At 29.6% G+C, this 19,264-nt stretch overlaps 1 protein-coding gene across 2 annotated transcripts in view; it reads left to right on the top strand.

The window, feature by feature from the left end:
• The window catches only part of LOC123290669 (probable G-protein coupled receptor 158), a 39,053-nt gene extending 27,546 nt beyond the window's left edge, over window positions 1–11,507 (top strand). The window contains exons 5-9 of one of the 2 annotated variants that reach the window (XM_044870930.1): window positions 2,645–3,061; window positions 8,336–8,587; window positions 9,555–9,779; window positions 10,834–10,854; window positions 11,153–11,507. In XM_044870930.1, the coding sequence (XP_044726865.1) occupies window positions 2,645–3,061; window positions 8,336–8,587; window positions 9,555–9,779; window positions 10,834–10,854; window positions 11,153–11,368 (1,131 nt within the window). In that variant the 3' untranslated portion in view covers window positions 11,369–11,507. The remainder of the gene's footprint in view (window positions 1–2,644; window positions 3,062–8,335; window positions 8,588–9,554; window positions 9,780–10,833; window positions 10,855–11,152) is intronic. The other variant, XM_044870931.1, reaches the window with a different exon arrangement.
• The last annotated feature ends 7,757 nt before the right edge of the window (window positions 11,508–19,264 follow it).

Below are 19,264 nucleotides of genomic sequence, written 5' to 3'. Positions count from 1 at the left end.
AATATATCGATTACATTAATTTTTGAAATGTAATATTATATTCACAAATCAATGTCAAATTTCATATGTGAAAATAATTCATATCCGATGGGAAATCGTAAAACATTATAAGGGTTACTAAAAAGTTAACTGTTAACTGTTAGAAACCAGTTGCCGAGATTACCTTTTGAAAATTTTACAATATTAATATAGATTTTCTGTTATATAGTTGTAAAGTAGGCGTTTGAATATATGCGGCAGCTCTTCTCAGGATATTCCCAAGTTGATTTTACACAATACTTTTGTTACAAACTTCATAAAACAAATACCATATGTATTTAGAATAGGTTCCATTTGTAATTTACACTAATCAAAATATGAAAAAGGACTTTTTTTTCCATAAAACACAAAGTTTAGGCAAATAGGAATTTTCCATACATTTATTTAACGAAAACATTTAAAGAGGACAGACAGAAATAATTTTACATAAAATTTTTTTAAGTAAAAAATTTTAAATCAGAGATTTAACTTTTAAACTTTTGGATATTTTTATTTGTGCCCGTTCTAGGTATTATAAACGAGGGGCTTATTCCCTTGCCCTTTCCTTAAACTAATTAATATTGCAAACATTTTGTACGAAGTTAGATTAGAAGTCAAATTAGTACTACTCTTTACGGTTAATTTCTGCAATAAATCTCGATAAAAAAGAAACACTGCTAATAATTCCACGCAACCTCCTATCCCCATTTTTCACCCTCTGTTTCTTTTTATGAATAAATAATTTTTTTTTTTAAAAAAAAAATTTTAAGAATAAATAATTTTTTTTTTTTAAAAATTATTTATTCATAAAAAGAAACAGAGGGTGAAAAATGGGGATAGGAGGTTGCGTGGAATTATTAGCAGTGTTTCTTTTTTATCGAGATTTATTGCAGAAATTAACCGTAAAGAGTAGTACTAATTTGACTTTATGTTTCCAGTTAAATATTAATCAGCAGTTTGAAAATTATTAGTACCTACTTTTTCATATAACCTGCATTGAAATTGTTGAGCCAATCAAAACTAGATAATTTCAGACTATTTGAGTGAAACTTCATTTGGTGGGCGATTGCTATCATTACCTGCCGCTGGGAAGAAATCGATCTCGACTCGCTTGGGCAGGCAACTACACCCTCGTCTAAAATCATTTTGTTTCATCTGTTATCACACAATTTATACTTATAAATGAATGGAACGAGTAAAAATATATTATTTTATTTCTTTCTCTTAGAATACTGTCAGTTTATATATTATAAATGTCATAAAATGCATTTATATGAATAAAACATCCGCCTACAATTTTCTTGCACGCCCAATAAATAGAAAATTGTCAAAATGTTACCATATACAAATTAAAATATTTGTTTAAGAGTATTGGGGAATATAGCCTAGGTTTACTAAGTAAGTTTGGCACTGATTAGGGATTGTACTGTCCCTGTATTTATATCAGTACGTATGTTTCTGGGATAACATGTATTTTTTTTACCCTACTAAAACCCTCTGACTAAACCTCCTTTTAAAGATCTAAGAAGAAATTGCGTGAGTCATTGTGCAAGCACACACTCTTCAAACTCCAATGACTAGTTTTACAAGAATGACCCAAAAAAGAAGTGTTTTTAGGTTTCATGTATGTGTATTTATGTAACTTTCTTTATTCCACTATAACTTATAAATGCCTGAACAGATTTGGATAATTGTTAGAATCCTTACATCATCAAGTAGATTAAAAGGTGTTCCACAGAACGGTCCCCCAACTACAATGGCAACATTAAAATGAGTGGTTTTTATATACATACATAGATTTACTAATAAAACTTTTTTCTGTAAACAGAGATTTTGAGACTTAATGTAGAGGTTAGATAAGTTTTTTAAAAAAATGATAAAAGTTTCAGGAAATAAAAATTTGAATAATTAGAGCTCAATCGTAGTTTTATACTTTGAGAGGCCTTTGAGCTACGGCTAATGCACAAAGTGCATGCTTCTCTGCTCGTCTCTCGCTAACATCACGCAGTTTTCCGCTGGCGATATGGCTTTATCCTTCTTTAATCCCAGACAAGAATTTGAAGAAATTTCGCCACATAATTTTTCATATATCGACTTCCTCTAAGGCCTGCAAGTGCTTTTATTTTTAGCGAATTTCCTCCTTAAAGAGTTTAGCTATTGCTTTTATACCGATGCTGGAATTTTGCTTTAATTTCTTCAAATCGATCTCATAGATTAAAAGATAATTACTTTCGTGCAAATTTTTATATTTCTATACGGGCTGTTTGGTAATTCGATAAAAATATTCAAGGATGTTATTTGCTGAATATTTGACCAATTAAGATCTAATTTTTATTGTACCAAAAAATAGAAAATAATAATTTCTAGTCAGAAGTCGGAAGAGTCATACTTGACTCTTTTTAAAAGCTATTGTTGAACAATTTTTCCCGAATCACCTGTAATATTACTACTTTTTTTTTCGATAGAATGTAAAATTTTCAATTTATTCGAAGCTGCAGTCAATAGTATACAGTTATAGCATACAGCATACAGTTCAAAACTTGTATGTAATTTTTCCATTCCCTGATTGACTCGTCTATTACAATTAGCTACAATAATAGATTCATTTCTTTTTTTTTACTTTCAGATTGTGATACGTTTCTTCGAACCATCAGTGGAACGTTGTATATTAGAAGCATGGGCACGTGAACTTGGTTTTATAATATGTTATGGTGCAATTGTATTAAAATTATATCGTCATTTAATTGACTTTCGTACAAGAAAAGCTCATCGTTGGGTTGTGAAGGACACAGATTTATTAAAATATTTATTTGTAATGATTGCTGCTGTATTTGCATATTTATCAGCGTATACAGCCACGACAATAGATTTTCTAAATGAACATTTTAATATATTAATTACAAGTTCAAATACATATGGTATGAACTTTTTAATGTGTAAACCATTATTATGGGACTATGTGACACAATGTGCTGAATTATTTATATTAATATTTGGTATACATTTAAGTTATGCAAGTCGTAATGCTGCCACTCAGTTTCAGGTAAGTCTATCGATAATTATATTATATTCCTCCTTATATATTAATTTTTATACTTATATGAAAATAGAATAAATAAAAACATTTACTTAGACGAAGAATCCTGCAATAAACTGCAAAAACTTACTCCAAACTCAAAAGCTTAAAAACAGTTATTCGCGTTTTTAAAGAATTTTTATCAATGCGTACTATAGTTGCCAGATGGTGAAGTTCACAACTTTTCGCAATTGCTTTTAGAAATTAAATTTATTTGTGATAAGAATCTTAATCAATTCTCTTCTACTATTCGAAATTCGAATAGTAGAAGACAGTAACTTATTTTAAATATTAAGTAGAAGAGTAAGTTATTTTTCAAATCTATTGTTCTGTATGCCCACCAGTACGAAAGGTATCCGTGAAAATTTTCTTGTCTTTACTTTTAGTAATCAAGGCAAACAGTGTTGCAAAAATTTCACACGTGTAGAGGGCGCCTTTCACTGTAATATGCATTTTCTGCAATTTTTTTGTTTTAATAGCTGACAGTGAAAATGGAAAGTTTGTACCTCGAGACATGTAAAAATATTTTGACTGCTGACGTGTTGTTTGAGACGGTTAGAGAGAATCAGTTGTTTTTTTGAAGGAAGTAAACCAATACACTCCATGAGTTTTTAAAGGTTAAAATAGTATAGATTTAGTTATCATCTCGAATAATATTGGTTCATCTTAGTTTGTAACCTCAAATTGGCAATTGGCCCAAAATAACATAGCTTGGATGAACTGTTATGCTTATATTGAAAACGCTGTAGTTCCTTCGTTATGTAACAGAAATAAACTTTTACAGTCTCAAAATGTTGGAAATTGTCCAAAAGAAGTAATTTTTTTTGGGCTGACATATTTTTAATGCTTTTCCGTCCCAACAATCAATCTCATTTTACAAATAAACATATTTCAAACAATAATTAATTGTTAAATCAATAAAGAGTTAATTATTAAGTTAAGAGTTAATTATGTGTGGCTTGGAGGTAATTTTCTCCAAAATGTCAGCCACGTTAAACATCACTTTTCTTTCCGTATTTCGAACATTTCGGAAATAAAGGATTCAATTTTGGTACAAGCTGGTAGAGCTACTTCAATATAAGCATAAACAATTTTACTGACACGTGCTGGGAATGCTAAGCTTGACGATGAACTCGAACAGGGGCCAGCATTGGTTTACCAAGCCTTAATTTTCAACCCTCGCCCAATTCTTGGTCTCTCAAGAGTAATTAAGTCATGGTTTGTCAACTTTTTCTCAAGCCTAGGACAAGGATCATTAATCAATATTGGACGGAAAATGCTTGTTACAGTGAAATGATCCCGCAGCATTATGGATTACATGGTTGGTAAGTGGTTAATTTCCACGATCATTTGTCGTAGTTTGCATTGACAATTTACTATAAGGTAATTTAAGATTAGCATTTACCTACTTCTGATACTAGCTGCGAAGCCCTTTCGATGATCCCATTACGTACATAAGCATTGTATTTCATTTTAGTATCATCGTATTTAAATGAATTAAAAAGTTTTTGATCGTATGATCGTGAAATGTAAATTAAAATTGTTGTTGACACAATCTAAATTAACAATCGTGTATGGAAAATATGACATTACATAAAATAAATGAATTTATTTGTTTGAATGTGCACTGGAAAAACATATCTCTTCATTGTTTTTCTGCCAGTAGGTATAACTCGCATTAAGGCAAATTATTTTTGACTAGCCATGGGCTAATAATTTAGCGAATATTTTGTTTAGGTAAATTAAAGCTACACCATCGAGATCTTCAGAAGCAACTAAGTTCCATAATTAAAGTAGTATTTTCATCTAATTTAAGTGTTTATTTGTATTAGTTGCTTTTTATTGAAATGGAATTTTTGTTTGTTCATATTTTTGAAAGCATTAAATATTAACTTATAATGGCGAAAAGTTCTCATTACCAAGAACATTAACTAGCTCAATTCAAGTACAAATTTTTTATCCTCTAACTCAATTTAAACCAAGTGTGCAGTTACGCCAGAGAGGTACGCCAGTCAAATAACTCTTGAATTCGTAACGAATTCATACTTTTTGTATAGTTCAGTAATTTAGCTCTATGTTCGAACGCTCGTATCATATCTAAGATAAACAAGCCTTGGCCAAGGATCATAAATCAATACTTAGTTTCCCATACCTAGCTCAAACCTTGATCAAGGCCAAGGAACTAAGCTTGTTGTCAATGTTTTTTGTTATAGTATAAAAGAGGATGGGAGATCGTATAATTTTTAACTGCCAGAGAGAAAGATACATATTATATATGGCACGATTTCATAACGCACCCTTTCCATCCCTGTTTATCTTCAGAACAGTGCAGAAGTTTATATTTTCGGAGATAATATTACTATAATTAAGAAGAGTTCTGTAATAGAGAAAAAAAAATACAACTTTCAAGGTGATTTCAAAAGAATTAAAGGACCCTACAATATTAGATAGGAAAATGGCTTTTTGTGAAACTTTTTCTAACCAACCTTTAATGGGTGGGCCAAAATTTCTTCAAAGCCTTATTTCATAATTAATGTAAATCGATATAAGCTTTTGAGCTTTGTGGAAATTAAAACTATTGTTGTAGGTACCTACTCTAAGAATTAACATTTCCCGAATGTGCATAAAGTTGGCTCAAAATTCACTTTCCATAAGGATTATACGGGGCGGGATCTTTTAAACCTGTCAGTATCTTACCTCATATCAATCAAACCCTCAAATCAGTAAGTACCGTCTAATACAAATCGTTGGTATAGATCCTCAAACCTGACTTTTGATAGCTGATACATTTAATTCGAAATGGCCGTTACTTCGGGATATTCAGTCAAAATATAACTTGCCCAACTTTATTTATAACTACGATGGGTATGCTACCATTATCACAGAAGTATAGCTATACATAGATACAATGAAATGAACATTTTATTTATTAATAAACAGACAATGTTATTTGAAATAGAAGTAAACGCTAACTATATTCGTTTTAAAATTAAATATAAACAGCGAGATGATCGATTCGTTGCAATGTTTTTTTGATTATTTGATTTACAATGCTGTGATTAACAAAAATAACATAAAAACATAAAAAAATTCAATATGGCGTATCGCTTGACACTGAAACTATTGTTCCATCCATATTCGTAGTGGTTATCCAAAACTATCACATAACCTGGTGCAGTGTTATATAAGTATGCATAAAATTCTACACATCTAGGAAGCAAAAGTAAAGAATGTCTCAGATCTCATGTTCATTGCCACCCGGGGCCAAGCAAAGGGCAACAAACATAAGATTTGAGACATTCTTTATTAGCTCTCATGATGTGTATACTATTTCTCTACCCGACGGAAGCAGAAAGCGGCAACTTTGCTTTGCACAGCGCGGCGGCAAGTTCGCTTTGCACAGCGTGACGGCAGTTGATACTTTCTGCACGGAGGTGAGAAAAACTGTTTACAGCCTGCCATTCATTTGAATAAAAGGCAAGACTAACTGTTCAATACACAAACAAATACAGATAATACCGTAATTTCGATGTCAACAAAAATCTGGAATAACATTCTATTATTTAATGAGAGTTCAACACGTTCCAATACTAAGTGGCAGATTGCGAAACGTTCAAACGATTCATTTCAAAATTTTCTTTTAAATTTAATTTGCTTTTCTCTTTCTTCTTTTGGTGATTTTGAAATGCCGATTTTTTTCCACACCCTATATACTATCTTTATTCAAAGTAAATGATATTTTATTACGTACGAGTTATAAATATATACCTACACCTTGTTAAAATAAACCTAATTAGTGCTTGTTCGAAATACGATCAGTCAAGGATGAATCGTGAACTTTTATCCAACCCCCGTGCACACATCAAACTCCCGACTATTTATGCACAGTGTACAGAACCAAAAATAATAGGGCAACCGGGGTAGTGTATCAGGTGCCCCCCTGACAGGAAAAGTAAAGAACAATTTTTTAAGTTGTTCGAAACATATACTGTCCATTGAAAAACAAAGAGCGCCAACGTTAACTTCAATAAAATAATAAATGTATTTGCTACAGTAAAATCTAGGAAAAAGAGGTTTAAGTTATAAGTTCTTGCGTTTTTATGTAACGAAATATTTTGAAAGCGCTAGTGAAACATTGCAAGTATATCATGACTATGATGGCAGTTAGTATAAGAATTGAATCAAAACTTTTAGCTCTACTTTCGGGCCTGATAGTGGATTTAAAAAGTATAGGAACGATCGAAGAACTCAACAAATACATTTTGTCTTCAAATACAAAAAGACATTTTTCCAATAATTTTAAAGAATAACCTCATGAAATAAAAATCGGATTTCTTACCTTCATCTCCTCGAATGGAGCAAAGGTCATGAAGCATGAAGGGAAATTGCCATTTTTATAACAGTATTGGAATATCTAAATTTAAAAAAAAAAAAAAAAAATTTAATGAAAAATTAAAAATTTAATTCCAATATGGCACTAACAGTATACTAACAACTAAAGATTTCTCTTATATTGAAGATAGGTATATCTTAACGATGTTTTTTTAAGAAATAATTTAATTCAAATTATTTTATTTATGTTTATTAATAAGCATAAATAACATTATTTAATAATTGAATAATATATTTTCTTAAAATTTAATAGGTATTTACAAATGTTTACTTCATTAACCTTCCATGCTACTTGTTTTTTATATTTAATATAAAATAAATAAATAAATAAAACAATTATTGTAAAGAATCTTATTTATATTTTTACGTCAACAACATTCATTGCCGTTTCTATTTTTCTTATTAAATTATTGTTCATTATTACCTATTCGTCAACAAAGTCTGCTAAATGAGTACCTAAACATATAAAAAATTATAGACAAAAATATCATCTAGAAAGTTGCTGTATTCGGATCTGCTCATAAAAATATAATAATTCAAAATGGTGTGCAGAAAATTCAATTTGTAGCTAAAAGTTCTCATTTTACTCCCAAAAAAGTAAGATGATAAGATGAGATACCTCTTACTTAGATGCATTGCTTAACGCATGTACTCTGTCCTCCTCGTGATATTTATATGCCTAGATGTAAATCGAACATTCTGTATAATTCTACCTTTTTTTTACATTCATCATGCTATATATCATTTTCTTACAAAGATTTATTTGTATTTAATTATTTCGAGTCTATATTTTTTAAAGTAATTTCTGGCTATTTTTCATTACTAATAATAGTTTCTATTTAATTTCAGGAACGCCGTTTTCTATGTGCAGCAGTTAGTGTAGAATTAGCCCTTAGTGGAATATTTTACATAATTCGTCCAATGTATTTACCATATGTACATCCAGATCATGAATATTTAGCATATTTTATTCGATCCCAATTGACAACAACAATTGTTTTAGCATTACTGTTTATACCAAAATTATGGTACCAACATAAACAAGCTCGTTCATTAGCTCAAGAATTCTCATGTCGACTTCCAGTGGATGCATTTAAGCCAGTAAGTAACATTCACTTGCACAATTTAGTGTTCTATACTATCTTTGTTGCATGGAACCTCATATTACACAAACTTAACAACCTATTATAATTTTTTTCGATCCTAGTCTATAATAATATCTTATATCCTTCAATTTGATAGAAATGTTCTTTACCTATAGAAAAACAAACCACTTTTATTAGTGCCTAGATTCCGCATAAGACAAACGAAAAAGAATTTTTGGAGAAATCTTTTCAGTCTGTTTTTGCCTAAACTGTACGGTTTGCGGAAAAATTTTTCGAGCAAAAGTTGTTACTTTTTTAATCAATAACAACTTTCATATATCTGTTACCAGCCATGGAGTACACTGAGCTTTTCATGGAGCCTGAAAACCTAGATCAAGTTTAATGTCTACCTATGCACCCAACATTTTTATCGATAAAACTTATTTTTTTGAGTTTCAAGCATATGTCAATTTAAAAATTACATATTGTATATTATTACTAACACATTTCTTCTGCCAATGTCCCCTGAAAACCAGATAATTTTGTTGAACATAAACTTTGACCTTCATCGAGTGAATAATTGTAGACAGCTGTTTTTTAGTAGCCGGGAAGTATCCATTAGATACTGTTTCTCGTAACCCAGCTCAGATATTAAAATATCCCCACTATATTTCGATCGAAGCAAACTCTTAGAACCAAAGACATTCGACTATTCGCCCAAATCACTATTCGTCCCATGACATTATTTCCTAAATCCGTTTTAATGACTTACTATAGGTAAAGGTGATCTATTTTAATCTTTTAAGACATTTTTCTTCTAAGAAAAGCATTTTTCTTAAATGTTTCGTCATTTGAACGAGGAAATTAGATATCAGGTGTTTTAGAAGTGGGGGATTTCAGGATCAAATAAGAGTAAACTTTTTCATTTACTATAATCTTAGTTGGTTAATGATAATTAAATATACTAATAATTCCTGTTTAAGGTACAATCGTGTAACACCCATGGTCCGTTAATGTCGAATAATAGTGATGTTGATGTTGGTGAGATTACATTAGCTGACATGAGTCCAGATGATATACGCGCCGAATTAAAACGTTTATACACCCAGTTGGAGATATTAAAGAACAAAACACTACGAGCAAATAATCCACATATATCAAAACGTCGAGGTGGCCGAAAAGTTGCACATAGACGTTTCTCATTACAGGTTTGTTATACGAACTTAAGTATTTCGAAATTATTTGATGTGTAACATCTTAGTTTTTGGTTGACACTGTGCGACGAATTACGTAAATTCAAATGAAACACACTAAGCAGAAAGTAGGCTAGACTAATGACAATGACAACAAAAAGACATTAAAAAGGTCATCAATCAAAATTCGATCCATTGAGTAGGAAGAAGAAAAAGACTATGCTGAAACTAGTCGACAAATCATCCTCCGTTAATCGAAACGAGAGGGAGAGCGACCCATAGTAGATAGAGAGACTATACTTTAATAGAAAATTTCTGGTTAGAAATTCGATGTACAATTGAATTATATTAACTTTGTATTTTTGAACCTTGAGGAATCCTTGATATCTTCTATAAAATTTTTTTATTACTTTGGTAGTGGTAATTTCAATTTGACTTGATATTAATTTAGTCAAAGTAAGAGAAAATTATCAAAATTACGCTTTTTAATGAAATCGTATGTTATTAATGGCACATCAGATTCAACAACTGCAAAGAAAATTTTGGATCGATTTAGGATTACTGGTTTTATTCTGTTTTTACACATCTGGGATAGTTTGGATAATTTAAAATTTTGCTAACACTGGTTTTAGTAATGACCAATCTTATCCTGTACAAATGACGCAATATAGTGACCAATCGTGGCCAAACGATTTCAACAACAAAAATTGGATAAGATTATTTTACCCATTTATCAGTTTGTCTAAGATACTAGTTCTTTCAGGAACTGTACGAGAAAAATTCGTGCTAGATAAATGCGTCGGCGAACTAAAAATTTAAAAAATTTTTAATTGGTTAAACGAGAGGATTGTTTCAAACAGTTACAAAAAAAATATTTTAGGGCGATTAAACAAAAAGATTAAAACACACTCTTTTAATCTGCTTTATTTTGCCAGTCTACCAGATGTTACACATCATTGGCGAATACTGCAAGAAGACTCGCTCATTTTCCCTCAATTCATACTGTAAATTTTATTTCCTTAATTATTTTGAGCTTATTTTAATTATGCACATGCTTACAATTTATTAGAAAAAAGGAAGCCGAGAAAAGGTAAGATTAGCAATTTTAAAGGTGAATCTTGTTTAACCAATCAGATTTTGTTCCTTCATTTCGATTTCATTCCGATTGAAACGAAACACGCATTTTATTTGAAGTAGAGTTATTCATTCAAATTTAAAATTACGAAAAAAAAACATTTTTTGATTTGGTTATCTAGATATACCTGGAATTAAAAATTTTAATGCTGCAAATTTTTCAAAAACTGCTGCAAACACTCATAAAAATCTCATAAAACAAATTCTTATTGTTTCATTTTAATATAAATATTTTTTTAAATAAATAAAACTAGGCATTACATGGTAAACATCATCGATCCCATAAACACAATACATCTGAAGTTGAAGTTACAGAAGGTGAAATGTCACGCACTCCCGAAGATTCAGTATGCAGTGGCGAAGGTCCTAGTGCAATTTATAATGATTTAGCGTCAACCTACAGTGAATTAATTGGGACACCAAATGCGGCAGCTCTAATAAAACCACCTCCATCATCGAGTTCACAATAAAAAAAATGTAAATTATTATTAACTTAAAAACAATTTTTAAATTTAACAGTGTGGGCACTATAGAAAAAAGGTACCTTTGTTGTTAGCAATAAATAAAATCATATATTAAAACCTAATTATTTACCCATTAAGAGCTAAATTTGACCAGTTCGAAAAAAGAAATGATTTAAAATATGTTAAGTATATATAATTGTTATATTTTTACAAAAATTTAAAAGAAAAAAAAAATTGTCCATTTTTACAGCTTTATCCAAAATGTTATTAATAACAAATTGAATTACGCAGAGTGTTTTAAGTAAAATTTAAAACATTGTGCATATTTCTAAATTAATTGTTTTAACAACGTATTTTAAGAAATTAAAAATAATATTAAATTTTAATAAAAAATAATTTTATGCGGGTCATTTAGTAAATAGAAATATTTTAAGAAAATATAGGTAAGAAATTTTTTTTGTATAAATATAATGCCAATCAGATAATTATTGTATAGTTTTTAATAATATTATTTTAAGAATATAACAAATATTGTCATTTTATTAGATAATTAATTATCCAGACCATAGATAAAATAATAGTAATCCAGACATAAATAAATATTACACAATATTATAACATATTGAGAGACATCTATAATCATATTTTTAAGATACATTGTCAAAGTATAAGATGGTTTGTTTCAAAACTAAAAATATTTTAAATAAATGCTCAAAAAATTAAAATATTTTATTAATCCGACTGATATTATTTTTAAAAGAATATTTTTATTTTACTTTTAGTTTATTGTAGTTAGTAATGTGATGTAAATAATTTATTTAAATGATGTAAAGCTTATTCTAAAGTACAAAAGAAAAAAACTTGAAAAAAAAGAAACAAAAAAAATTGAAAATATTATGTAATCAAATTTTTGTGTTTGTTTACATTGTATTCCTAACTAAAATAAATGCAATAATTTAAATTATAATAAAAAAAACATTGAACTAACTTAGTTTCATGGAAATTTATTAAACATTAAAGATATACTTAAAAAATTTAGCTTTAATATAAAATGCAAAGCTTTCCAATTTTAGATGAATTTTTACGAGGCTATTGAATGTTAAGGATGGTCAAGTTTTTTAACGCAGCCAAAAATGTTTGTAACTTTGTAGAAGTACAAAAGATTAATTGATTAATTAAATTAATTTTATTTGTGTGACGATAAGAAAGTAGAAATTATCGAATTTTTATTTAAAAAGCAAAAATTATGGCATATGAAAGCTTTTTTGGTGGCTTCGTTTAAATTCATTTTGCAAATGACAAAAAAATGTTTTTTTGTTCATAAAGTATACAGAATTATTAACAATCATAGTCGAATTTTATATTTAAACGAAAATTTAAAAAAAAATAATCAAATCCAATCAAATTTAAATGGTTTTAACTTTTTTTTTCGATAATCACATTTATTTTCAAAATAGTTAACAAAACATAATCAAACCGTTAAAATCCAAAATGGGACCAAATTTTGTTATCGATACGATTTTTCATTTTTCACCCCTTACCAATTTCTTCAATATTACTCTCAGACGGGAAATTATTTTTGTAGTTTTTCTGGAAGTCTCGTCTCGATATCATACACAGAGATCATACAGAATAGAGCACGCACGTGAAAGAATAACTGATTCTGCTTGGTAGCGTACTTCCAGAAATTATACAGTTACAGTAGGTAGTACGTACTAGGTACTGGTAGATCAGCTATTGAGTAGTGGTGGAGACATTTTCTTATACAGGGTGTTTTTTTAAGTTGACATATGCTTGAAATTCGATAAATAAATTTAATCAAGGAAAATACCTCAAACGAAAAATGCTAGTTTCAAAGGCACACATCTTATACCGCCATCGAATTCGATCTAAGTTTTCCGGTTCAATAAAAACCTCACTATGATTCATAACTGACAAACATTAGATGAACGCTTTAAATTACAAAATTGTTCTTTATAAATACGCAAACATTTTTTCTTTGTAAACCGAATAGTTTGGACAGTAATTGATAGAAAATATTTAGCTTTTTGTGCGTTTGGTCTTTCAATTTGAACAAAAATTGTCTTTATAGATAAACAAACCACTTTTAATGGATTTATTCGAAAATTTTTTTCAATGAAAAGTTTCTATATTTCGCAGAAACAATTGATACGAAAAAAACTTTTCAGTCTGTTTTTTCTAGACTGTACAGTTTGCGGAAAAGTATTTCGAACAAAAAAATGTTACTTTTTTTATCAATAACAACTTTCTAATATAAAGTGTTCATCAATCGATTACCAGTTATGGACTAGGCTGAGCTTTTCATTGAGCTTGAAAACCTTGGTTATGTTTAATGTATGTGTAAGATATGCGCCTACACACCCAAAATTTTTCGCTTCGAGCATGTTTATCGATAAAAGTTATTTTTCGAGTTTCAAGTATGTGTCAACTTAAAAAAGACACTCTGTATATCTATAAAAGAACAAAGTAACAAAGCGTATATTACACTTGCATGCTCTTACCTGTAAGATACTCTGCGGTATCATATCAATGATATCAGAATGCTTATTGCAAATTCAAACTTTATTAATTTGTTTAAGCAATCGTAATTTCGGCAATTATTATTCTGAATAATCATTCAGTCACTAAAATTTCTAAAGCTTGAGTTTTGATAGTTCCTGGTGGACAGATCAAAAAACTCCATATAAAGTCAGCGAAAATCTGGTGCAAAATTCGTTTGAGAAATTTCAAAGAAAGACTTTTTATTTATAAATAAAGACCTATCTAAAAGCATCGCCAGCTATGAAGTTACTGAAAAAAGTTTCGTTCTATAATTTTATTCACAAGAAGAAGATTCTGAAGATTATTTTTTCCTTAGACTAATATTACATTAGGCATGCGCTCCCGAGGACGTGTATTATTACCAATGTTTGAATTTGGGTTCTCTCATGTCTCAGGGAGCCAAACCTCAGTTAAAGTATAACAATATTTTGAATTTATATACAAGCTCTAATCCAACAGATATGAGAAAGATCCGAAAGTCAAAGCTTTAAAAGTCAATACTAATAGAAACTTCATAAAACGGAGTAGATGGGTAGCCGATAAGCATAATAACGAGACGCCACTAAAATTGCATATATATACATTTCCCACATTTCCAAAACAATTTCCCCCCGACTTCATGTATAGATTCTTTTTATTATAATCATACATAATTGATGTTATATAAAAATATGTAATATATTTGTAAGAGAAAGAAATATTTATAAAAAATAAAGATAGAGAAACATATTTAAAACATTATCCGTTATTTGTTTTCAAATAATATTTTCAAAGATAAAACAATGAAAAACGTTTTTTTGAAATGAACATACTGTAATTCAGGGTACTTAATTCAACGTGACAAAGATTCGAAAATAATTCATTTTTTACTTCCTTTTTTGGAATTAATCACACGATATTATTTTGCTGGTTGGGAGTTAAAACAAAAAAACTTGCAACAGACATCAAAAACCGACATGTAGGTTACCTAGGAAACTAAAACTTTTTCAATCGATTCAGGCTATCATGAATTTTGAGAAAATGATAAAATATTTTTATAACTGTCAATTTGTATTTTTTGTCAAAATTTTATGTTTTGTCATAGAAAAAAATTAAGTTGTAACAGTTATCAGAAGTTAAAGAAAATAGAGATAATTTAAAGTAAGTACAATGCAATTTTTATGTTATGCCATAATCAATATCCTAATCAAACCAAACGTAATGTACCATTAATGTACTCACATATTGGGTTAACTACTTAATCAGAAGTATGTCTTTTTTAAACTAATACTACAATTAAGTATTTCACACAGTAAAAACTAAAAGTAGCTATAAAATTAAATTTCTTAAAGAATCAAACAAGTATTTGACTTCTAAAATTAATACCTTAAATTTTCAGGAATTAGCCACCCAACGATATAATATAAGTTTGCTCTATATAGACAGCCCTACGAGAGTGACTCATTAATCTAAACTATAGAAAAAGGTGCGTTACCAAAGAAATTTAGCTCGTGATAAAACTAAATTTTTCTCATGGTTTACTTGAAATTTGCAAGTGTACGTAATTTAAATTAAAAGATAATTCTCTAGATTAGTAGTACAATTATGCTTATAATAATAAAAAAAGATAAAAATGATGAAAGATAGATATAATAACATTTATATTCATTTGCTTATGTTTTTAATAATGAATGATATAGCCATTTTATGGAAATTTTAACAAACAGAAGAATAATTAGCTTATATGTACATTAATCAAAGCATAGAGCCGACCCCATTAAATTCTTTGTTAATTATTTTTTGTTTATTATGTGTTTGATTGTATATCAAACATTTAGGCAAAAAGATTACCAACTTTTAACCTAAGAACATGCGTTTTACGTACGTTTTTATAAATGGGCGTTGAAAATTATAAATAGAACTCAAAAAAAATTGACAACGGAGATCATTTGGTAATAATCATTCGAAAGCTTGTACCTTCTATTTTTGAAATCAGAAAATGAAAATTACCCTCAACCAATCCAATTAAAGCACTCGAAAGCTTGTTAATTTCTCTTTAAAATGTGTTATTACGCTTTTTCTAACGATCTTTCTGATCAAATTAGACACTGCGTTTTAATCTATTAAACTTTTTGATAAAAACGTCAAATATTATCGAATCAGTACTTAAAATGAAAAAAGCTGGTTTTTAACATTGTATCAAAAACTCAAATGGGCAGAGGGAGAAAAATGCACAAAAATTTGTTTCGCATTTGAGGGATACACTTTCAGCTTTCGAGCAGCGGGGGAGGTTTAGACAAGCGTAGAGGTGATCTCATTCGAAATTATTAAGATTTTGTTTATTGTAGGAATCAAAGATAATTTCCATCCAACAGAACTTTTGCAATGGTTTTCGGCTATTCGGCAACGCCTATCTCAATACCATGGATACTGTATTTTCATACCTCATCCAAATGAGTCGATACGTGATTTCATATTTCTTGATTTTTCCATTAAGTTTTCAAAATATTAGGGAGGATTTTCATAATATCAATACATAGTATAAAACAAAGTCGGCTCCGTCTGTTTATCCCCAATCCCTATGTATGCTTAGATCTTTAAAACTACGAAACGGATTTTGATTCGAATAGATAGAGTGATCCAAGAGGAAGGTCTTTATGTATAATATATGTATAATATAAAATAAGGAGTTGAAAGGGATGTGCTCCAGAAACTTAAAATTTGTGCATCGATTAAACTCAAATTTTGACAAGATATACAAGCAGCTTCAAAGCTTGTTTTTGTCTATTTTTAACCTTCGGGGGGTGAAAAGATGGAGCAAGTGGAGTATAAAATAAAAGAACATTGCGTGTACATTACAAAACTGAAAACCTTACGCAAGGGGATATAGGAGTGAAAGCGAGGATGTTGCCCAGCAAAGCGGGTAGTTCACAGCTAGTTTTTTATAAATCAATTGTATAATTAATTTTTACCTATATTTTATTTATCTATATAGAAGTAGGTAAGTACTCATATGTTTATTACTTAAGTTACGCCTATTTAAGTTTATAACATCCATCAAGCATATGATACAAATTATATTGCAACAAAAGATACTGTTTTTTAACTGCTCTCTGCTCTTTGTAAAGTCATCAGTCACATAGAGTTAATTTACCGATTATTACAAGCAGATGAACTTATATTTAAACAAGAAATAAAAGATTGATCAAACAAAACAATAGATGAATGTATAACACATGTTAGGTAAATGAAAATAACCACTTAAACGTCATTAATATAATAGGCATTATTTTGTTTTTGGTAGAACGTTTAGTGAATTATAATATAAGGCTATAAATGGGCAATACAATTCACGGCGTACAAACACCACAAATTAACAATTGGTGTGATTTTGTGGTATGGAGGTGTAAATAGATCGTATTTGTTAAAAAAGAAAATGGCTTTGTTGTTACGTGCAAAGAGGTTTTCATTTAGATTAAAAATAAAAATATCATGATCCAATGTCTAAAATTAAAAAGTAATTATACCCTTTTTTCCGAAAAAAAACACATGTTAACAACACTTTGATGGTGATAGGTCTAAAATGGGTTGCGAATCGGTTTCCACTGTAGCATCGCTTTCTGTGATAAGAAACAAAAAAATTAAACAAAATTATCTTTTTCGATTATTACAAAAAAATATATAAGTTATATGTTTAAATTTAATTAGAAATAATAAAATTGGTTGAAAAAGTTTTTTTAGTGTCGGGACACTATGTAGACTTGTTTCTTTCTTTTCAGGTTTTATAAAATACAGTCGGGTTTTTGATTTTTTAAATTATTAATTTAGTTAGCATTTAGTAAATCTGTAATGGTAATCAAATCAAATGAATCTATGCTTACTACATAATTCCTCGGTCAGTCATGATTTCGCATACCTACATACACTAAGTTATATTCTATAACAGTGAGTGTATACAAAAAAACTGACTGTGTATGATATGTTAGTACAGTCCAATTATCTCTATATTCATCACCAAAAAAATTCCTGCATGGGCTGAAAATAGTAGGTAGGTAATTTACAAAAGTAAAGCAAATTAAGCTTCACTATATTCAATAGTAAGTATGGCCAACCTTAGTGGTGCGGGCGTTTGCTACGCTTTTATTGACAATCTTGTTACTCCTAAACCATAAAACACATTCTTCATTATTTATTAAAGATACCGCGGTTGTGTGGAAGACCAACAAGGTCACTTTTAGCGTTATTGATTATCATCATCGACTATCGATGACTCGTTATAAGTGTGGGATATATCCACAATAATGCATTCAGCAGAGAAAATTTAGAAGTTTTTTTCTTATAGAGATATGGTCGAATGAGATACTACGCTTTGGGGACTGAATAATTTAGAATTATCAGTGTAATTGTTTTATCCTGGTTTTACACACCACAATCGAAGGTGTAGTTCGCTGAAAATAGGATTAAGGTATATAGGGGTACAGTAAGGTGATAAGCAATGATAAGAATGGTAAACAATGAATGGAAGTCTACATTACCAGAACATGGACTATTCTGATGAACGATCTGAATTCTCAACAAAAAGGAAATTGATTGGACAGAAACACAATTATTCCAGGAAAATCATGGCAATGTACAAAGATCGAAAGACTCCATGGGCGCCGCCAGGATTACAATCATGGGATGTATCCACATCTAAACTTGGATGGGTTAAAAACTTTTACTTTCGATACCGAAGAAATGGTTGCTGTGCCCCTCTAGAATATTATCTCCAAATATGAGATATGTATATTAATAGAAAGGACCTCCTCATCAAAGTGTTCATTTTTACTTATCTTGTCATTTATTGAACGTATAATTAATAGTGAGGCATTAATTATTTCGTATGGAACTGCTAAGGTGGAAAAGAGCAGAGGAGAACAATGAATTTTTATATTTTTCTATGAATTTTCCTTCAAGGCAGGAGGGTACAAGTGCACCCCTTTGCATCCCCCTCTCGGCCCGTATGAAAGAGCAATTTTACAATAATTGATAAGAGCAGCAATTTTGGTGCATGAAAGTACTAAAAACATTGTACTATGTATACAAACACTATAAAAACATACAAATTTCGCGAAACAATCACATATAAACATAGTGGGCATCATCATCTTTAATAGGTATTCAAACACAACGACAACAACAACTATACGGCCATCCACATCGCGAACATACCATCACACTTACATAGGTACACTTCATATTTTATAACATAAACACTCTGTTTGTGGTGTATATGTGCAGAGGTGGATGGATTTTGTTTCAACTTCTTGCAGAACATAAAACTACACACACTAGAAGAATAAACTTTTGAACTAACTGCAT

This window comes from Chrysoperla carnea, chromosome 1 (genome assembly GCF_905475395.1).
Source record: "Chrysoperla carnea chromosome 1, inChrCarn1.1, whole genome shotgun sequence".
In the NCBI taxonomy this organism is placed as follows: domain Eukaryota; kingdom Metazoa; phylum Arthropoda; class Insecta; order Neuroptera; family Chrysopidae; genus Chrysoperla; species Chrysoperla carnea.
This window is presented reverse-complemented; position numbering and strand designations above follow the sequence as displayed.